The 23,038-nt window shown below is 47.6% G+C and overlaps 1 protein-coding gene across 2 annotated transcripts in view; it reads right to left on the reverse strand.

Moving 5' to 3' along the window:
- Positions 1–4,938: 4,938 nt before the first annotated feature.
- The window catches only part of GPATCH2L (G-patch domain containing 2 like), a 357,886-nt gene continuing 339,786 nt past the window's right edge, over positions 4,939–23,038 (reverse strand). Inside the window, exon 10 of one of the 2 annotated variants that reach the window (XM_069208440.1) lies at positions 4,939–7,444. In XM_069208440.1, coding sequence (XP_069064541.1) covers positions 7,251–7,444 — 194 coding nt within the window. In that variant the 3' untranslated portion in view covers positions 4,939–7,250. The remainder of the gene's footprint in view (positions 7,445–23,038) is intronic. The other variant, XM_069208439.1, reaches the window with a different exon arrangement.

The following is a 23,038-nucleotide window of genomic DNA, read 5'->3' on the forward strand; positions in this document are numbered from 1 at the left end:
GCAACAAGGCTTCACAAAACTTCCTGGCCAATCTTCACATCACTCAAGAGCGTAGTGTTAGGAGATTGTGTGTGTGGTATCCCAAGCAGCCACTCAACGTGAGTCTCTAACAGACAAATGCTTGCAGAATACCATCAAAGATGCTCTATCTCTAGTAAAATGTTTTGTGATGCTGAGTGTAACAATGGGTAATGCAAGGCATTCCCTGGCAGTGGTGGCCTTTGCAGGTCTTATGGATGCAGATCCATGGTATGGTCCGGATAAAAGTGCAAGGGGCAATTCACATGATAAATATGAAGAATTTCATCAGCTAAGAAGAGGTGATGTGGAAGAAAGTTTGAAGAATGATATCTTCATTCAAATGGAACTCCAACAGCACTTTCATTATCAAGGAAGGTAAGGCCAAAAAACCAGCATGCTTCTAAGGGAAAATGGTGGCCCAAGAGCCTCAAAAGACAGGCAGCTTGCTTACATGCCTGGCTGATGTTACAGCCATCAAGAAGGCTGTCTTCCACAAAAGACGTTTCAGCTCATACAACACAATTGCTTAAATTAGGCTTGTGCAACAGTTTGGCTAGAATTAGATTGAGGTACCAAATCTTGCAGGGCCACACTGGAGCCAACAGGATAAAAGAGCACACTGCGTTCTCCCTCACCTAATGACAGATCCTCTGAACCAGATGGGTACCAAGCAAAATGCACAGATACAGAAATTCCTCTATGCAGTCCTGCATCAGGCTATCAATGATCCAGGACATGCCTATGCAAGTAGTGAAGGGAGTTGCAAAGGCAGCTACAGCTGGACGGCCCCATGTCTTGAAAGTGGTAAAGAGGATTTATTGAAGACTCTGCCACTCCGACAAGAAGAAGAAATATCTACTTATACTGTCCATTCTGGTGCTATTGGGATATATGAGACCAGCAGGTCATGACTTGCTGCAACAACCACTTTCACAGAGGTACCGTCAACTAGCGCAGCTGAAGTGAATTTGACAATGTAGAAAAACGATGTGCTATGGTATGTTTGGACCATCACAATTGTCCTGGATCCCAGCACAAGTAGGAAAGCCTTCAGCATCAAGAAGATTGCCAGTAGCTCCAACATGTTTATGCAATGCTATATCATATTTGTCCCACAGGACACTGAAAAGAGTTCCCTAGAATGATCCCTCAACCTTATTTAGAAGAGTCAGTTGTAATTTGGACACTGGGACATGGCAGACAGAAGGAGCATTCTACCAAGATGCTAGGTACATTCCCCCACTATTCCAATGCCAGAACAATGAATGGATCACCTAGTGTGAGCTTTGACTCCTCTTCTCTTAGCTGGCCCCAGCACTCCACCAGGCGGAGTTACAAGAAATGCATGTGGAGCTTGGCACAAAGACCCATGCCTGTGGAGGAATCTTGGAATCCAAGAAGCATCTGTAACAGCATGCTGTCATGACATTCCTTGTTGAACAAGACCAGACCCACAATCTGGCTACCCTACTTTTTTTGGAGGAGTGATGGCTTTCATCATGATGGAGGGCATAATCACCCCAAGTCCTCCTGTATATAACCAAAGAGAATTTGGGGTAGTTCACACTTGCAGAGTTGACGGGGTGGTGGACTCAGGAGAGATCTACTGGACTGTGACAGGGAACTCGCACAGAAGGAGCAGGAATTGATTGTCTGGTGCAAGTCTCCAGAGCAGTGGGATATTTGAACCTCTGATCCAAAGGAAGGAGATTCACTCAAACTCACTGTGCAGCAGATCTGAAATAATGCTCCCAGAAGGATAGACTGGTTAGGCTACTTGGTGCAGTGGCAACTTTGGTTCTCCATGCCTTGATGAGGAGGTGGGATTAACTCAACAGTATTCTAGAGAATGGGCTGGTCTAGATCCTGTTGGACTCTCTGCTGCAAGGCACTTTAAGTCATTTTCTTGTGCTATTACAGCATGGTACAGACTGAAAAAGTTTTTTTGGTACCAAAGGGATGGACTGTTTTCCAACCATGCATTTCTAATCTACCTGCACAACTAGTGTACGGCCATTGAGGATGATTGCAACCAGCAAGGGTCCCCAGGGGGATGCCCAACTCCCTCAGTGGTGAGAATGATGGTTAGTACCATGTTTAGAGGCCGACCCCTAGATTTACCTCCTCACTACATACAGCATCCCAGGGCTAGAACAGAGCTTAGGTGTGCTCCCTGTAACTTCTCCAATAATGATACACAGAAGTCCCAGGGGTCAGCTACTGCAAACGGCACCTGGTTCTAACTCGAAGCCAGAGCATTGAGGCATCTGAGGAATAAGTTACCTGAACTCGAAGAAGGTGGTGATGGAAGGAAGGAAGAAAACTGCAAACATAGATTAAAAGGGCTCAAGGTAAAATTCTGCATAGGGAAAAAATGAGAACTAAAGAAGCAGTTCCGATCCACACCATTCAGAGGAGAGAAGGAAACTAGTCAAGGTCCCTACATGCATTGAAGAGGCATTACACATATGATGTTTGCTTGCACACACAGTACCAGCAGGCAAAACAGACCATAAAAAACAGCTACAGAAGCACCTTCTAGTTCCACCATGAGGTGTCAGGGATACTCACGGAGAATTGGAAAGAGCAAGGACGAAAGAATATCTGCTTTTCCTATCACCCTAAAGCCCTGCCTTTCAGTTTCAGGATTATCTGCCAACCTCTCCCACTTTTACAGGGATCAATCTAGGAACTACTGCTACAGATCTTGTTACAAGTACCCCAGTAACCCGATGGGGCCGTTAATAGTTATTACTAGTGACACAAATTGCATTGGTTCAGAAAGATTTCAAGTGCTACTGAAAGCACACAAGATCTAAATATAAAAAACAAAGGGGGAAGACATGCAGTGCTGGCGCAAGAATGCGGACTGTCCTTGTTATTCCCACAAACTTGGAATCCTCATTCATTTCTTTCCCTGGAATTATTGGGACCTCCCTGGCAAACAATTATTCCAGGGATGGGGTAATTTTGAGGAGGTAGAGATTATACCAGGTAACTCGTAATGAGGCCCTAAACAGGTATAGCAGTTAATTTTTCGATCAGATACTTCAGTCTCCAGTCCAATGCTTTAGTCAGCACAAACAAAACGGGAAACGTTTAGTCTTCCTACCATGTCTGCTATATCATACAATGTCCATGCCAAGAATTTCCACATAGGGGCTGTGATAAAAACCAGTTAATGAAAAATGGAAATGGGGGTAGGGTTATCTTCCTGCCAGAGGCCAGTGAGAAGTGAGCAGTGAACTAATTACTTTGCGAAAAAACACACAGAACTTGAGAGTAGAGAAAGTAGTACCAGCCATGATCTAATAAAATCCATTTGTATGTCAAGCACACTTTGACCTTGAATTATATATCTCTGGACACAAAGACATTTAACAAGCACTGGCAAAGACAAACAAGTTTGACCCTAGCACTCGAGTTCCGACAAAAGCATTAAAAGGCTTGCAGCAGTACCTAACAATTAAAAGATTGTTTTACAGTGCAATAATGAGATAAAGGATTAAATGTCTGGTGACAGAGTATACTTTTCAGATGTAGAATTGACTCGCATGCATTCCAAGGAAGCAGCTAGTGAAGAGGTGAGACTAAAATGGCTCAAGCCACTTGCTAATGGTTCCTGAACTAAAGATGCAAATGGCTGAAGGAGCCTGAACAAAATCTGCTAGCAGTATGTCTAGAATACAATAAGTCCACCATGAATGGTGAAAGAGCTGTTAAATGTCCATTCGAAAAATTCCAGAAACCAGTACACAGTCAAGTCTCAATTTATAATCGTAAAGGCCAGATGACAGTACATATGCTCAACCCTTCTACTCTACCACGTTGAGTGGTCAAATGTGTCCCTATAATCAAGAGTAAAGCTACTTAGTATTGGAAACTTTGCAGGGTTCAGAGAAAACCACAGAAGCCTGCCTAATGCCATATATAGATGGAAATCCAGGCAACTAGATCTTAAAAGAGCTGAATTTACACATCATCGTGGCACTCATCACAGAGCCCGACTCATTTCAAAGAGGAGATGGTAAAAAGAACAAGCATTTGCAATGTAATGGGTCTCCTGTTTGCTCGAGTTAAAGCTATTAGCGTTGTAAATTCCTAACTGGACTTTTCTTTACACATAAATTGAAAATGACAAGTAAAACAGTTGACATAAGCGAGCAGCCTGGAGTATGAGCGCGAAGGAGAGACATAAAAGGGAAAAAGAAGTTCACTCACAGTCAAATGAATCGGCAAACATGCAATTATCCATGTAAGAGGGTCGATGGTCAAGGCGGTAACAAAACTACCCCAAGGAGGGACAAACGTAAAGCATTTACCAATGATAACAAAGGATGTTTGAAAGGCAGGCTCATGAATGAGTGATAGTGTGTGGTGGGCATGGTTAAAAGCCCAGAGAGAGATTACAACAGGCTAGAGCGCTTGGGCGCACAACTTAAAAAGGAGGAATAGCAGTAGTCAAACACACTTCTATTGGGGACACTAAGCACACCTCTTTACAAACAACAGCAACATCAGGCACTATTCTGGCCTGAAACAATCCTCTTGGCATGCCCTACTTGTGTCATCTATACTGCACACAGGTTTCTTAAGAAATTACGCCCCAAAATGAAGGCACAAAAACGTATAGTGTTTAACCAAATACTCATTGGGGAAAGCTTAACTTCTATCTTCAACAATTCCAAGCAATGCCTACCCACACCACCTTGATTCTGTCATGAAATCTGTCGAATAAGGGTTAGTGGCCTGTCTGGCAAATCAGAAAATTGCTGGAATTTGAATAAAGAAGACCGAGGGGCCATTAGTCATAGACAAGGAGGCCCAATCAGTGTACTTCAACTACAATATGAGGAACCAGTAAAAGGCAGTGGAACGCAGCAATTGAGTTATATGACTCAAAATACAAAACAATATAAAAAATATAGAATATTTATAAGTACAACCGCTTCTCCTGGTTGTCACTATGAACACGTGGCATTCTGCAACAATTCTGAGATGTGTTCATTTTCAAAAGGTGCGGGACATGGAGTCAAGCTTCGAGCAGCTTTATAACAAATCATTCGCAGATTGGCAACCCTCACTGATCTCTCCACTTCATCCAAAGTCACCGTCCCTGCGAGAGACGTCTTTAGCTGTCCACTTACACTGTTGGTCTCTCGACGGACTTGGGGAAAGTACTGGATACCATGAAGCACATGTTCCTGCTCAGGTGGAACTGCCAAGATGCAAAAAGCCTGTATGTCAAGGAAGGAAATCTCATTCACCCGTTGATGCCATCTTTACTATAAAAGTCTGAAATGGGAATGCATCACTTGGTCTACTAAATAGAAATTAGAATGCTAGTGATAAAAGCTGCACCAACAATCCTGTCTTCTTCTTTTGGTGTTTGTCAGGGGAGCAGTACGCGGACAACAAATGTTTTATTCACCGTGGAGTTGCAAGCTGCAAGGCCAATACTGCTTCACAGTAATGCCCAGGAATCCCTGAAGTATCACTTCTATGACCGGATTTTAAAAAACTTCCAATTTTAGAGGTATTTGTTCAGGGTAGACTGACTGTATAGGAAAAGTGTCCACGGGCTCACAAATAATTTAAGGAGATGCCAAAAAAAAGAAAGAAAAAAGGAGGGAAACCCTAGCAGAAAGGAAGAAGTCACCAGCATGTTGTATTGAAGGCCATCTAGGAGTGTAGTTCAGTCGACACCTTTGATCCAACAGTGATGCAGTCAGTACACATTCAGTGCAGTTCATACCAGCAATATTGACCTTCTGACATCATTCCCAAAAAGGTGATGACTCAAATGAAAAGTTGATGATTTCACTTACAACATAATGATACCAATGAAAATAGCACTCGGTTACTCATAGGTGAGATATTGAAGCTGTGACAGCTATACAGAAGCAGTGACAGAATATATCATTATATAATTCCTGAAACAGTGATTTTGCTGCTGAAGCAGCGGAATACTGCACCATTTTGAGCGGCGACTGCAATGACTTGACAGCAGCAGCAATCACAGCAATACCGAAGCCAGGATTACACTGCAGAAGCAGAGACAACGATACGGAAGCAAAGATCCATTACATTTCTTCAGCAGTGACAGCAATACTGAAGCTCTGGTCCCATTAAAGATGCAGTGAAAGGAATACTGAAGCTGAGTTTCCACTGAAGCAGCAGTCATAACAATGGAAAGCGGTCATTCTGTTGCCAAGTCTGTAACCTGAAGCAGCCACAGCAATGGTAAATCAAAGACAGCGACAACAAGGCCTTAATTATTTTACAGAAACATCGACAGCAATATCAACACCATGATCTCACTGCAGAAGCAGTGACAGCAATATTGAAGATGAGTTTCTATTGCAGAAGCAGCAACATGAATACTGAAGCTAAGGTTACACAGAAGAAGCACTAACAGCAACACTTTAGGCATTATCTTATTGCTGAAGCCGACAGCAACTTGATGCCGTAATTGCACTGAAAATGTAGGGACAGCAATGCCGAGGTCAGGATTCCATTGAAGTAACAGTATTTACACTAGTTATCCCACAATTTCACTGCTGAAGCAGGCAGCAGTATTGGTGCCAAGCCCTGATTTCACTGCTCAAGCAGTGACATCAATACTTGGGGAGTGATTCAAATATTGAAGCAGTAAAAGCAATACTAAAGCCATGATTGTGTTTTTGAAGCGGTGAGGCTTGCTGACGGTGTGTTTTCACTGGGGAAGAAGCCATGATTCCATTCCCGAAACACTGACAGCAATACTGAAGCCATGATCTCATTTCTGAATTTCATGAACCCTGGAGCACCGCATACTGCACTGGAGGAGGAGTCTCTTTCCTGATTAAACAATGTTAAAGTGATGATGTTACAAAAGATACAGCCACGCTCCACTGCCATTGGGGTGACGGGGCAGTCACTGCACTGACAACAACATGTCAGATTCTGACTGAAGAAGTGATGTCATCCTTAGGACCATGCTACCATCTCTGCCTCAGTGACACTATGAGTAATACTAACGATTCAAGGCAAGACTGTGATCCCTTGGCAGGCATGGATGGCTCATGATTTGGTTCTCAGCGTGTGGAGTTGGTCTGGAAACTGCATGCACCAACATGCATCACGCTTGGAGCGCTGCGAAAGGCAGTGACCTTCCACCACAAAAAAACACAACACAGTGAGATCCATGGAAATGGAGAGGAGACATGATGTTCTGTTGTCCTCACTGCTCATGCCTCGCTGCCCCTCTGGTTAGTGCCTTGTCCTTTCTCCTGGGGCATCTTAAAGAAGTGTGGCATGGTGCCAGAGGGAGGCTTCCCAGCTGTCCCTGGCATTTGTCTGCTTGGTGTCTCGGGGTGTAGAGTCCTTGGAGCTGTGGCTCCTGGCTGCATCTGGTCAAGGCAGGCCATCTGCGGCAATAAAGCTGTAGGGAAAAGAAATAAGAGAAGAGCACTTAAAATTTGCAAAGCTGTAAAACGAAAGCCAAGTAGAAACAAACTGACCTATAAAGATGGGTACAAGAGCCTGGTAGAGAAGGACTTATGTACACAGTATGCTGGATATAGAGCAGTGTAGAAAGACCAGCATGCGGACTGGGACCTGTGAACATGGAACAGAACTATACACAGCAAGTAGAATACAGGCTAAACTATGTGCATAGCACTTCACATTGAGATGGGCCCATAGTGCAGCCTAGAGAATTGTGTGCAAAGGCAGCTGCCCCTAAAAAGCAAATTTAAAATAGAAAATTGTGTACAGAGACCGATTTCTAAAACGAGAGCAGGGAGAAGATAATCAACAAGAAGCCAAGTACAGATAACGATTTGGAAACAATCACATACAAAAGGGTAAAGCGCCCACCCCAAAGTTGCGGGGCGTGGACCGTTAGGGGTCAGGGCCTCCGAGGCCCAGCACTCCCCTTGTACGCACCAGAGGTGCGCAGGGCTGGGTGGACTTCCGCCCCATGCCTCGGGAGGCGTTGGGGCGGAAGTACAGCAGGGGTCCAGACGTTGGGTCCGCGTTGGCTTCTGGCCGGATCCGGCCACCGCAATCCGGTGGGGGGCTATTTAAGAGCGCACCCCCCCCCCCAAAGAAGGCTCGTCCTTCTTTACCTGTTGCGGTGGCCGGGTACGTGCGGGGGCCCGCGCTTGAGGATTCGTCAACGTTGGTTTCCCGCTTCCTTTTTCACCGGTTCCTGATTATTTGGGATTTCCGCTTCGTTGGGCCTATTGCTCCTTTCTTCTTGATTTAACGGCCGTGGGATATCCGAATCGGAGCGTCTCAGGAGGTGCCAGGTCAGAAGAATTAAGAATTGTAAGTATTTGCGCGACCAGCTCGGCGTTCGAGCTAGATCTTCATCGCGCACTGCTTGTGTGCTGGGGCCACCCTTTTCGAAGCTGCATGGAGGGCAATTCACTGCGCCGCTGACTCCGGGCACTGGGGCGGCAATCCGCATGTGAGGCAGCACGTTGCAGGCGCGTTTGTTAAATTGTTGGCAGCGCGATTTCAGGCGCGCCGGGTAATTTTAAAAAGGGTTTCAAGCCTGAGCACCGGGCATATTTGATGTGCTGTTTGTGCCGTACTGCTAAGTAGGACCTTCGGGGAAGCGCTGCAGGTTTACTGGGGCGCCCCCCTTTTTTAAGCCGCGTGAGGGCAATTTTTCGCTGCAGCGCGTTTCAAGCGTGTTAATAAGTGGTGGGCAGCGCGATTTCTGACGCGCCGAGTATTTTGCTGGATGTGCGCAGGGCTACTTTATCTCGTGTTGTTAGTGGGTCACGCTGGTTTAATTTTGAGAGCCGGGTGTATTTATTGTACTGATTATGCGGTCCCGTTTAGTAGGACCTCGGGGAATTCTTTGTTTTATCCTTTTGTTTTTGAAAACGGGGTTACTTCTGCCTCAGCTTGATTTCCTTGAGGCTCAAGGTTTACTGGCACGCAAAAAAAAAAAATCCTTAAGCGAAGCTTTGGTGTTCTTTCTGGGGGCATACAGTGTTTTATCGCATTTGTACTGTATTTTTATCACGTGTTAGCTGTGGCGCTTGACATGCCTGTGTCGCGCGTTGTGCATGATCCATTGTTAAGCGTGGCCTACTGGCATTCAGCCAAAGGGTGTGTGTAGCCTGTGTGGTTGCACTAATTATCTGGCTGTCCTTGGCAGGGTTAAGTATTTAAGACTTGTAATCCTCATAATCCAGTTGTTAACGGTGTTTGTATTCATCTTGTTTGCAGGATCATCAATAACACAATAAAAAAATAAAAAATAATCATCTTCAATTTCAGCCGTAGGATAGTTGCTTGTGATTGCATTTCATCATGCCACCAAAAAAGGCTAGTGTCCCAAAAGGAAAAGGGATGGACCCTGAACTATCCCAGTTGTTAAGATTGGTTTTAGAGAAATTGGTGAGTGATGATGCAGTCGAGGTCAACGGGTCACCTGATAAAGAACTTAGTGGGGATAGGAGCAAACGCCCAAAGCGGTCCCATGTAGCTCCCAGCGCTGCTTTCCCCCCGGTTAAGCGCAGGAGGAATGGAAAAATGCCGGTTCCGGTCTCCTCTAAGTAGGCTCCCAGCACTGATTGCCCTACCTGAACCTCCTGCCCTCGTCGCAGCCCCTCCCCCGTGCCTCAGGGCTTAAGTGAAGGCACCACTACATCACTGGTTCTGGGTCTGGAAGGGGTTTTAGCTGATATCCGGAAATCTTTAGCCTCCTTGGCACCTACAACGCAGTCAGGGTCCCTCCTGCCCCTTTACCAGGGGTAGTTCTGCCTGCAGCACTGCCTGTGACCCCTCCTACTCCCCAGGCTCCCCTGCATCAGGCACAGGTACAGTATCCATCCAGGCAGGCGTTACTAGAGGTATCCAAGTTGCTAGCCAGTATTAATGCCCCAATTACCAACCCACCCCCGCCTACAACCCCATGGGGGTCAAATGATTCCTTGCAGAATTCACTAAAGGAACTAACACACCAGGTGGACGCACTGGCGGCTGCACATATCTCAAATCCTCCGCAAGCATCAGTTAACAGCCCGAGTGTCACCCAGACACCGGGCGCTGTTCTCGCATCACCACCCATAGTTCATAACATCCTGCCTAGTACCAGCAAGGTTCCGGGTCAGGATAACTCTACAAAGGAAGGGACAACAGATGTGTTACTATCCAGACCAGGTAAGCTGGCAGCACACGTTAGTGCAGAGGTAAAAGAAAAGATCTGGAAGGGGGAATTTGTGGACATATTTGCGTTAATAAGGGCAAATAGGAGGGAGGTTGAGACTAAAGAAAAATAACCTAGGTCATCCTCCTCTGGAGAAAGGAAGCCCAAAGTAGAGGAGAATATTACAAACTGGTTATTTGGTTTTAACGTATTCATGTCAGTTTTGTTGGAGAAAAAACCTGAGCTGGGCACCTCTTTGATTTACTACGCAAATAAAATATTGAAGGCCCAGCACACTTATGGGGTGTCTGCTTGGTTGGAATATGACAGGGATTTTCGCTGGGCTAAGGTAGAAGATCCATCCATTGGATGAGATCAAACTAAGGTTAATGTTTGGCTGGAATGCGTTAATAACAAGGTCTCTGGGAGACAGCCCTTTCGTTCACAAGGGTCAGGTGAGAAGAAGGGTTCTTGCAGGGCGTTCAACAGGAAGGTGTGTTCACGTCCCGCCGGATCCTGCAAGTTCAGGCACAACTGTTCCTTTTGCGGGCACCCTTCCCACCCAGAAATTAAATGTATCAAGAAGTCTAAAGAAAAAGGCAGAGATCCAAGTAAGCCATCTAATTGACCGCCCCCTGCCTACCCCTATTAGACTAGACACATTTCTCCCGTGGTTACAGGCTTACCCAGCGTTAGATTCCGAATAAGATACTTCTTCGCGGTTTTTCCTTTGGTTTCAGGATCCCTGCCTCTAATGTCTCACCAGTGAATCACTGTAAGAACTTAATCTCCGCATCGCAGAACTCTTATGTGGTGGCCAGGAAGCTGGCAAAAGAACAGGCTCTGGGCAGGCTAGCGGGCCCCTTCCAAAGACCGCCTTTAACAGGCTTTGTGTGTTCCCCTTTGGGAGTGGTACCTAAGAGGGAACCAGGGAAATTCAGGCTGATTCACAATTTGTCTGCCCCCTGGGGGGTCATCAGTTAACAATGCCATTGATCCTCAACTTTGCTCGGTCCACTATGCATCAGTTGACAACGCATTGGAAAAATTAAGGGCGTTAGGCCACAGGGCCTTGTTAGCAAAAACCGACATCGAATCTGCTCTCCGACTTCTCCCTGTCCACCCCGAGGATTATCACCTATTGGGTTTTCAATTTCAGGGAGAATACTTCTACGATAAATGCATGCCCATGGGTTGTAGTATATCATGCAGTTATTCTGAGCAATTCAGCACTTTTCTTCAGTGTTTTTTTTTCACTTCGTACTGGTCACCGCAATGTCATTCATTACTTGGATGACTTCCTACTCCTGGGCCCCCCTGGGTCTGACAAATGCGGGTGGGCTCTCCGGGCGTTGATCGCAATGTTTGAGGAATTCGGGGTCCCTTTGGCCCCAGAAAAGACAGCCGGTCCCTCTACTTGCATCACCTTCCTGGGGACTGAGATTGATTCTGTGGCCGGGGAGTGTCGCTTGCCTCAGGAGAAGTTGCTGGCTTTCAAGGAGTCCATTCATACAATGTTGTCTCAGAAGAAAGTTACCCTCCACCAGCTTCAGGTGCTGGTAGGCCAGCTGAATTTCGCGCTGAGGATCATTCCCATGGCCCACCCCTTTTCTAGATCGATCGCTCGTTCAATGGCCGGGCTGACAGAAAAACATCACCACACTCGGTTGTCTTGGGAGGTTAAGGAGGACTTAAGGTTGTGGGATCTTTTTCTGTAAGATTTCAATGGGGCCGTCATTTGGCCTGACAAGGCGATTGCCAGCCCTACGCTGGGCTTGTACACTGATTCTACAGGTAGCATAGGTTTTGGCGCAATATTGGGCCCCTCATGGTGCAGGGCTGACTGGCCAGATGATTGGGTCTGCAGGGGTTGGACCAAGAACATAGCCATTTTGGAATTATTCCCTTTTGTTGTCGCTGTAAATATGTGGGCGGAAGAATTGAAGAATAGGGTTGTAATCTTTTGGTCTGACAACATGGCGGTAGTAGAAGTCATTATCCGCCATGGGGCTTCATGCCCTATGGTCCTGCGCATGTTAAAACACATAATCTTGGCTTGCCTGCAACACAACATTACTTTCAGGGCTAAACACGTGCCTGGGTTTCATAACAATGCAGCTGACGCTCTGTCTCGCTCATTAATGCAGGATTTTCTGGGGTATCACCCCCGGGCGATGGAGAAGATGACGGAGTTCCCAGAATTTCTGTGGAGAATTGGTGCCCTGCCCTCCCAGATTTAGTAGCAACATCTCTAGCACCACGCACTAGGAGAGCCTATGAGAACGATTTCTACCATTACAGACGGTTCTTACAGACGCAGCATATTTCCGAAATATTCACTGAGTCCGCGGTTTGCGCTTTCCTGCAGCATCTAAAGATCTTGGGGCGCCCTGTGTCTTGCGCAAAGGCTTACTTGGCGGCAATACTTTTTTTGCGAGGATCAGAAAACTAGAGGCATCTTTGAAGACCTTTATTATGAAGCGGGCTCTAACGGGTTGGGCCAGGGTGGCCCATGTTAGTGCTGATGCTAGACGCCCCGTTCCCGCACCCCTGCTGGAGAACCTTTTGCGTGCACTCCCAGCAGTCTGCTCTTCACAGGCTGAGTCAGCTTTATTCTCCGCAGCATTCGCGGTGGCCTTCTATGGGGCCTTCCGCATCAGTGAACTGGTGGGCTCCTCCAGGGGCGACCACGCAGGTGGGTTACAATGGGGTGACGTGACAGTCGGCGCAGGGTCCCTTTCTATAGTCTTGCGCAAGTCAAAAACGGATCAGCTTAAGAGGGGAGCACGCATCACATTCAGTGCCGCGACCGGATCACCCCCATGCCAGGTGTCTTTAATGAGTAGATACCTCACGGTCTGCCCTCCAGCGGGCTCTTCTGCCTTGTTCATACACCCTAAAGGGGACTGCCTATTGCGCTACCAATTCTTGGAGGTCTTCAAGTTGGCCCTGAAGGCATTAGGGGTGGATCAAAAAGGATACTCCTCCCATTCATTTAGAATAGGGGCAGCCACACTGGCGGCGGCTGCTGGCCTGTCGGCTACCGCAGTAAAAGGCATTGGTCGTCGGAGTGTTACAGGTGTTACATTGGGCCCGAATTGGTATAATGGCAGCGCTGGTGTAGTATGTGATCTCTCACGCCCGGGACATCTTGTTTGGGGTGAAGGGCAACAAGATTTTATGTTTACTTTGTCCTTGGGACAAGTAGGCCCAACCTCCTGCAGCACAAACCCTTTGGCTGCCTGTTTACAGAGAGAGGAATTCTCTGCAGTTGAGGTAATGTGTTTCCAAAAGATAATGCTGTTCGAACTTGTATTTATGGTTCATTATTTGAAAGCCTTCATTATTAGGGTGAGTGCTGTAAATAAATGTTTTAAGGTCACACTTCACTACTGACGTTGGTTCCAGTACAAAAAAAAAAAAAAAAAAACGTGTACACACATGTTTGAAAAGTTTAGGCTAAGAGGCTAAGTATAATGCACCCAGAATGCTCTCTGATTATATGCAAATGAAGTGTCATTTAGTAAAATGTGTTGATGCATGCTAGTATTTCCCAAAAATATTTCTAATGGAAAATCAGTGTAACCATTTTCAACACGATTATGGGAAGCATGAAAATAAACAAACACTGACAAAGCCAACTGATCTGACATATTTTTATAAATCTTTTAGTTTCAACAATGCGTGTCTTGTTTTGACATGACTTTTGTAACACTTTATTGTTGTGGGAGCTACCAGGCCCTCAACATTGTAACAAACATTGGCAAAACCCCCCCAAAAAGTTTTTGAACTCTTAAAGCACACGTTGCCACCAGCGGCATAACAAAGGCCCGCAGCCGCCCTCCAGGGGGCCCCTCCAGCACAGCACCTGCCCTGAGTGAGTCTGGAGAGGGGACTCCTCCATGTTCTTTGCAAAGGGGCACCCTCCAGTTTCGTTACGTCACCGATTGCCACTGTAGTTCCTGACACTGAACAAAACTACTTTGTGTGGCAATATGCTCCTTGTGGAAGAGCAGAATGCGATCACTCACAGTAAGCCAGCCGAAAGAGAGAGAAATAGAAGTTTAATAAAAACAAAATGTCTTTGTTAACACCAGACCTAATTAGGGACCAAGACCCACATGTAGGTAGCTTTTTGCATGTCGCAAACAGCGACTTTCGCTGTTTGCGACATGCAAAAAGCACATTGCGATGCACAAACCCAGTTTTGCGATTCAGTAACCTGGTTACCGAATCACAAAACGGGTTTGCGACTCGCAATTAGTAAGGGGTGTTCCCTTCCTAATTGCAACTCGCAGTGCAATGTAGGATTGTTTTGTGACCGCGAACGCGGGCGCAAACCAATCGCAGTTTGCACCCATTTCAAATGGGTGCTAACACTTTCGCAAAAGGGAAGGGATCCCCATGGGACCCCTTCCCCATTATGAATGTCACTGTAAACATTTTTTCAGAGCAGGCAGTGGTCCTGCGGACCACTGCCTGCTCTGAAAAAATGAAACGAAAACGTTTCATTTTTCGTTTTTGTTATGCATCTCGTTTTCCTTTAAGGAAAACGGGCTGCATTACAAAAACAAACCAAAAGAACGAGTTACTTACCTTCGGTAACGACTTTCCTGGTGGATACATTAGCTACCTGTGGATTCCTCACCTAATGAATACTCCCATGGCGCCAGCCTTCGACGGAAATCTTCTTCCTAGCTTCTGCACGTCGACGAGGACGTCACTCTAGCCCGCGCAACGCCGTCGGACGTCATACAGGCAATAAGAGGTCCTCGCCGACGTGCCGACGTCAGTACCAACATTTTTTTACGTGCATGAGAATAATAACCCAATGCAATGAAAGAGCAAGGCAACATCCCATAACATTGTAAATCACACAACATTGCAATAAAATGGCTGTAGATGTAATATAACTCCTTTTTTTTTTTTTTTTTTTTAAACAAACAAACCAATATATGCAAATCATGTATATACAAAAAGATATATACATATAAATATATATATATAAGTATCCATATATACAACATCTATTGCAGTCTTGAAGACCAAGAGGAGCGCACTCAAGGATTACTTGGTAAGACCAGAAAGGCAACGGGGAGGCGGGTGGGACCGTGAGGAATCCACAGGTAGCTAATGTATCCACCAGAAAAGTCGTTACCGAAGGTAAGTAACTCGTTCTTCTGATGGATACAACTACCTGTGGATTCCTCACCTAATGAATAGAGTCCCAAAGCAGTACCACGCCCGGTGGTGGGTGCCGAAATAGTCAAACCAAGAAATCCTGCAGCACTGAGCGTGCAAAATGGCCGTCCCTTCTGACCTCAGAGTCCAGACAGTAATGTTTCACAAAAGTGTGAAGGGACGACCAAGTTGCGGCCTAGCAGATGTCGACCACAGGAACACCATTGGCCAAGGCCGAAGTGGCCGACTTAGCTCTGGTGGAATGAGCTCTAATGCCATCAGGAGGATCCTTCTTTGCCAAAGAGTAACAGATTTTAATGCAAAGAACAACCCACCTGGAGAGTGTTCTCTTGTGGACTGCCTTTCCTCTCCTCTTGCCCACGTATCTGATGAACAGCTGATCCTCCAGCCTGAAATCCTTCGTTCTATCAATGAAGAAGCTTAACGCCCTCTTTGGGTCCAAGCGGTGTAGTCTCTCTTCTTCCTTTGAAGGATGAGGCAGAGGATAGAACGTGGACAGAGTAATTGTCTGGGCCAAATGAAAGGGTGAAACAACCTTCGGGAGGAAAGCAGCCTTGGTCCTCAACACCTCCTTATCCCCATAAAAAGTTGTATAAGGGGGTTTTACTGATAAGGCTTGCAACTCACTCACTCTCCTTGCAGATGTTATAGCCACCAGGAAGACTGTTTTAATAAGTAAATACCTTAAGGGGCAAGAATGCATAGGCTCAAAAGGGGACCCCATAAGGAAAGTAAGGACCAAGGACAAATCCCATTGAGGCATAACGAATGGTTTTGGAGGATATTTATTTCGAAGACCTTTCAAGAATCTGAGAACAATAGGGGATTTAAATAACGATGGTTGGTCTGGAAGACAAATGAAAGCTGACAAAGCCGACAAATAACCCTTAATGGTAGCCACTGCACAACCTTTCTGCGCTAGAGACAGAGCAAAAGACAAAACGTCCGACAGATGAGCATGTAAGGGATCAATCTGTCTCTCTCCACACCACATAACAAATTTAGACCACCTATTAGCGTAGATAGATTTAATGGAGTGTCGCCTGGCCGCTAATATAACATCCACTACATCAGGCGGGAGAGAGAAGGAACTCAGGTTGCCCCGTTCAATCTCCAGGCATGTAGGTGTAGACTCTGGAGGTTGGGGTGTAAAACCTGCCCCTGCGACTGCGAGAGGAGGTCTGCCCTGAGAGGGAGACTGAGCGGAGGGCACAGCAAAAGTTGGAGAAGGTCGGAGTACCACACCCTCCTTGGCCAATCCGGAGCTATTAAGATGACTTGGGCCCGGTCTTGGCGAATCTTCCTCAACACTCGAGGAATCAAGGGTATGGGGGGAAACGCATAAAGCAACTGGTCGCACCAGGTTATCAGAAACGCGTCCCCCAATGCTCCCTGCACCGGATACTGGAGGCTGCAGAATAACAGACCATGCGCGTTCTCCAGAGTGGCAAACAGATCTATCCGAGGAAACCCCCACATCTGGAAGATTAAACGGACTTGATATGGATGGAGACGCCACTCGTGGTCGGCCGAGAATTGGCAACTGAGACTGTCCGCACGTACATTCAAGACCCCGGCCAGATGATTTGCTACCAAGCAAATCTGATGGTCCTTTGCCCAGGACCATAGTCGAAGAGCTTCTCTGCAGAGAAGGTACGACCCTACTCCTCCCTGTCTGTTTATGTACCACATCGTGGTAGTATTGTCCATCAGGACCTGTACCGACTGACCATGAAGGGAAGGGAGGAAGGCCTTGAGAGCCAGACGTACAGCCCGTAACTCTAACAGATTGATATGAAACATCTGTTCCTCTGGAGACCAAAGTCCTTTGATCTCCAGATCGCCCAGATGAGCTCCCCACCCTAGAGTGGAAGCATCCGTCATGACCGTGGCCACTGGTGGCGACTGCGCGAACGGCTTTCCTTGTGAAAGATTGTTGCTCGCAATCCACCACTTCAAGTCCACAGCAGCATCTCTGGAGATCTTGACCGCACCTTCTAGATCTCCTTTGTGTTGAGACCACTGCCTTCGGAGGCACCACTGAAAAGCCCTCATGTGCCAGCGAGCATGCGTGACCAACAGTATGCAAGAAGCAAACAGACCGAGCAGACGTAGGACCTTGAGGACTGGAATGACCGCTCCACTTTGAAACATTGGAACCAACGCCTGAATGTCCTGAATCCGCTGAGGCGGAGGAAAGGCTCGATTCAATGTTGTATCCAGTACTGCCCCTATGAACAGGAGGCGCTGAGAGGGCTCCAGGTGAGATTTGGGCACGTTCACCGAAAATCCCAGGTCGAACAACAACTGGGTTGTTGACTGCAGATGATGCAACACAAGCTCCGGAGACTTGGCTTTGATCAACCAGTCGTCCAAGTAAGGGAATACTGCTATCCCCTTCCTTCTGAGCTGTGCCGCAACCACCGACATCACCTTTGTGAAAACTCGAGGTGCTGAAGTAAGACCAAACGGGAGGACCGCAAACTGATAGTGCTGCGACCCTTCCACAAACCGGAGATACTTCCTGTGCGACTTGAGTATCGGGATATGAAAATAAGCGTCCTGCAAGTCGACAGACACCATCCAATCTTCTTTGATCAACGCCAAAAGCACCTGTGCTAGGGTCAGCATCTTGAACTTTTCCTGTTTGAGGAACCAATTCAAGATCCTCAGATCCAGGATCGGTCTCAACCGACCATCCTTCTTGGGAATCAGGAAGTACCTTGAGTAACAACCTCGACCCCTTTCCTGCTCTGGGACCAACTCCACTGCGCCCTTTGAAAGGAGGACTTGAACCTCCTGTTCTAGCAACAGGAGGTGTTCTTCTGAACAATAAGATGGGCGGGCGGGATGGGGGGCGGAAACTCCCGAAAGGGAAGGGTGTAGCCTTTTCCCACAACACTGATAACCCAAGTGTCCGTTGTAATAGTCTCCCACTTGTGGAGAAAATGCCGTAACCTTCCCCCTACAGGAGAGGAGTGAGTGGGAAATGGTGGAAGCCTAAGGCTGCTTTCCCTGCTGCACCCCTCCAGAGGAAGAGGCAGAGTGCTGTTGAGAGGCTCCTCTGGTGCGGGCCCTACCTCTCCCTCTAAATGATCTATAGGGGTGGGAAGAGGCGGGTTGCTGGAATCTCCCCCGAAAGGAAGAGGAGGAAGAGCCACGCCCAAATCCACGAAACCTCCTGAAAAACCTGGCAGAGGAAGAAGGAGCTTGCAGCCCTAACGATTTGGCTGTGGCCCTGCTCTCTTTAAATCGCTCGAAGGCCGAATCTGCCCTGGCTCCAAACAGTTTGTCCCCATCAAACGGGAGGTCCAATAGGGTCGACTGCACGTCCGCAGAAAACCCTGAATTACGGAGCCAGGCCTGTCTCCTTGCCACCACAGCCGTGCCCATCGCCCTAGCCACCGAGTCAGTCGTGTCCAGCCCAGACTGGATAATCTGGGTTGCGGCAGCCTGGGCGTCAGAGACAACATCCAAGAGTCCCTGGGGAAGCTCCGTAAATGAAGATGAAATATCGTCCATAAGAGCATGAATGTATCTCCCCAGAATGCAAGTTGCATTGGTGGCCTTCAACGCCAAACTGCAAGATGAAAATATTTTCTTGGATTGTGCATCCAGCTTCTTGGAGTCCCTGTCTCCAGGTACCGTCGGGAAAGATCCAGGCGCTGACTTCGATGAACAGGAGGCTTGCACCACCAAGCTCTCCGGCGTAGGGTGTCTAGAAAGAAAGCCAGGGTCAGATGGTGCAGCTCGATATCTCCTGGCCACAGCCCTATGAACCGCCGAGGAAGATACTGGCTTCTTCCACACCTCTAACACCGGATCAAGCAAAGCCTCATTAAACGGCAAGAGAGGCTCCGCTGCAGCAGAGGCCGGATGCAATACCTCCGTCAATAAATTCTGCTTCGCCTCTGCCACCGGCAAAGGCAGGTCCAGAAAGTTAGCTGCCTTCCTTACCACAGCGTGAAAGGTAGCAGCCTCCTCCGTATACTCCCCTGGAGATGAAAGGTCCCACTCAGGGGAAGTATCCAGCCTACTGGCCGTATCCAGACCATGCAATTCATCCCCAGAGTCCTCAACCTCTCCTTCCTCCAGGACTCATTGGTACTCCTGCTCTTCCAAAAGACGGAGAGCACGCCTCCTCGAATGTAGTCTCTGCTCGATACGCGGAGTCGACATGGCCTCCGCCGAAGTCGAAGATCGGCGCCGATCTCCAGCAGTATCCGACGCCGCGTCCGGTGCCACAGGCAGCTTCGGCGCCGTTGAAGGAGCAGGACGAAGAGATCTTGGAGCCGATGGACCCACCGGAGTCACAGGACGAAATCCTGACGTCGATGGGATGGAAACCTCTGGGGCCAATCCCTCTGAAGGCGCCGACACCGGCGCCGAGCCCACATTCCCAAAAGGGAGAAAGGGCATAAAGGGTGCCGGCCGTAGAGGCGCAGGATCACCCAATGAAAAGGCCAAAGGCCCCGAAGGACCAGCCGGAGCACCCCCTGGAGCCATCTGTTGAAAGATGGTATACATCGCATTCAGGAATGCAGTACTATCGGCTCCAGGGGTGGGAAAAGCCGGATACTGGGGTGCCTGGATCGAAGGCGACCCCGACGCCGGCCTCGACGTCTGCGACGCCGGAGACAACACCAGAGGCTGCATCACCTCAATCACAGACGCCTGTCCAAGCAAAGTCGGTGACGCCAGAGAGGGCAACGGCGTCGATGGATGCGGCGTGACCGTGGGACTGACCTCCCAAGTTCTCTGACGCCGAGACGAAGGCGACCTCGAACGAGTCTCCTTGCTGGAATGACGCCGTGAATCTCTACGGCGCCGGGAGTCTCGATGACGCCGATGAGACCTTGGCGAAGAAGACTTTTTATGATGTTTTTCCTTTTTCTTCGGCTTCGCCATGAATAGTTTAGCCTCCCGTTCTTTGAGGGCCTTCGGGTTCATGTGCTGACATGAATCGCAAGTCACAACGTCGTGGTCGGAGCTCAAACACCATAGACAGTCGGAGTGAGGATCTGTAACGGATATCTTGCCCCCACACTCTCGACAGGGCTTGAAACCCGACTTCCTCTGAGACATTATTACCGCTGAGAAGAACTTTGCAGCAGAAAATACACTGTAGCTACGAAAGTAACAGTAGCTCCCTCGAAGATAACCGTTTCGAATGCACGGAAAAAAAGGAACTGACGTCGGCACATCGGCGAGGACCTCTTATTGCCTGTATGAGGTCAGACAGCGTCGCGCGGGCTAGAGTGACGTCCTCGTCGACGTGCAGAAGCTAGGAAGAAGATTTCCGTCGACGGCTGGTGCCATGGGAGTATTCATTAGGTGAGGAATCCACAGGTAGTTGTATCCATCAGAAAAACTGCTTTATTGAAAAGCAGTCACAGACATGGTGGTCTGCTGTCTCCAGCAGGCCACCATTCGCGAGGGGGTCGCAAATTGCGACCCACCTCATGATTATTCATGAGGTGGGCATTTGCGAAGCCCTTGCGAATCACAGATGGTGTCAAGGACACCATCCTACATTCGGATTTGCGACTCACAATTTGCAGGTCACAAATCTGAACCTACCTACATGTGGCCCCAAATTCTTAAAGAAAGTCACAAAAGTGTACCCATGGTATATGTCGTACCCCTATAAAATATTTGTGAACTGTATTTTAGCATGGGTAAATACGATGAGTAGATTTGCTCATGTGAAAATCTATTGAGCATTTGCAAGTTCATTTTCCCTCCAGCCACTTTCTTCCCAACCCTGGAAGAAGTTCTAATTCTGCCATTGTCAGGAGTAAATGTACAACCTTTCTTATTATGGGAAAATATTAGAGAGAAGCTGGTAAAAATCTTTAAAACATGCAGGTTAGTAGGTTTGCAGACTCAAAGGCATTCCAGCCCTGGAACTATTGCTTACTGCTTCCTCCAGCCCCAGTATGCAGATCTGCAGAAAGGTGGCAAAATAAGGAAATTGCTACAGTAGGGATTGAAACTCCAAGTATTCAAGCCCTACTATGGTAGTAGCCCTGGCATAATCAGAGAGGCTATTAATTGCTGCCATAATTTGTCGCCACACTACATGGCACCAAAGGGACAAGTAGATCTTTTTTCAGGACAAGTAGATTTGAGAAGCAACCTGTCCCCTGGACAAGTAGATATTTTAATAAATTCCACACCCCTGTGGGGCATTCATTTGTTTGACGGGCGGCGTACCGGGTGCAACAGCTCCGTGGGTCGAATCCGGTGATGGTGCAAGGTGTGGCGTTGCGCTGGTGCGGAATTGGTGGAGTGGGCATCACTCAACTACAGCATTTGGTCAATGTGGCGAAAGGATGTGGGGGGCTCCAGTCCCCGGATCTTATCATTATTCACTTAGGAGGCAACGACTTGGTGCGATTGGGCCGCAAGGCACTAAGAGAAACAGTATTCTTAGAGATCACTAAGTTGGCAAAACAATTTCCAAATGCAGCAATTGCCTGGTCCCACATGGTGCTGCGACGCAAATGGGGCACAGGGATCAGATCAAGGACTATCAATGTTTCAGTACGCCTGCTTAACGCTGAGATGGCCAAACTTTGCCCGGGCCCTGGGCGATTATGGAACATCCCCCACAAACTCTTAAAGGGCTCCCACATGTTTCACAAGGACCAGGTGCATCTATCTGATGCGGGGACTGATCAATTCATTTGTGACGTGGTGTTTTGCCCATAGTCTGTTTTTGGGTGGGGAGGGCGAAGGACCTTTTGGGCCCTGGTCGCCCTCGTGGCGGAAATTGAGATATAAATGTGACTAGAAACAACAGGGGGGGGGTGTTCCCTGGGTTGGGCCCCCGGGAGGACACCTGGGATAGGATCCTGAAGTTCTGAGCCAACCAGCGGATGTACACACCAGATCAATGGGTAAGGGATCTCAGATCGCTGGGGGGGAACATGGGCCTCGAGCTCTTGGCCGCCCCGTTACACCCTGAGTCGGATTGGTGTTTGGAGGGGGGGCGGAACCCGAAGCATGAGAACAAGGTAAGGTGTAGCCAGGGTAACCTCCCCTCCTATGGATACAGGTGAGATATGGGTCACCTGTGTGGTCCAATGGTGGTTCAGGACAGGAAGGGATCCTGTCCGAATTAATTTATGGTCACTAACTCTCATGATATGTAAGTATGATAAATGTTTGTGGAATGAATACCCATTACACTTGGTATAACTAGTTTGCTTTAAAGTTATAAGATGTTAAAATGTTTTTAATAATAAAAACCACTTCCAACGATTTAAGTTTGTCGGTCTGTGTATTTCTGGTGGGGGTTGTCTGGAGGCCTTCAGATCCTAAAGGCTGTGGTGAGGCAGGAGCCTGACTGCTGTTTGGTGCAATTGGTATAGCAACTGTTCAGGTAACTGGCAAAAACACCATGATGGCAATTTGCGGTTTGCGGTTTGAGGTTCATACTCGCTAAGTGCACTACGTTTGTGCCTCAAACAGCGGATCGGGAGCGGCTAACACGGTCTAATTTTTCCTGCACTGGTGTTTTTTTCCTGAGATATATATACACAGAGATGAAATACATGATTAATTGTTTACATTATTTACTACAGCTCAAGGCAATATTTTAGTAAATAACAGGCATTTCACCGCAAAGAATTGGTAACAGTGGTTGCACAAAGAGCCAAA

Source organism: Pleurodeles waltl, chromosome 9, assembly GCF_031143425.1.
Source record: "Pleurodeles waltl isolate 20211129_DDA chromosome 9, aPleWal1.hap1.20221129, whole genome shotgun sequence".
Lineage (NCBI taxonomy): Eukaryota > Metazoa > Chordata > Amphibia > Caudata > Salamandridae > Pleurodeles > Pleurodeles waltl.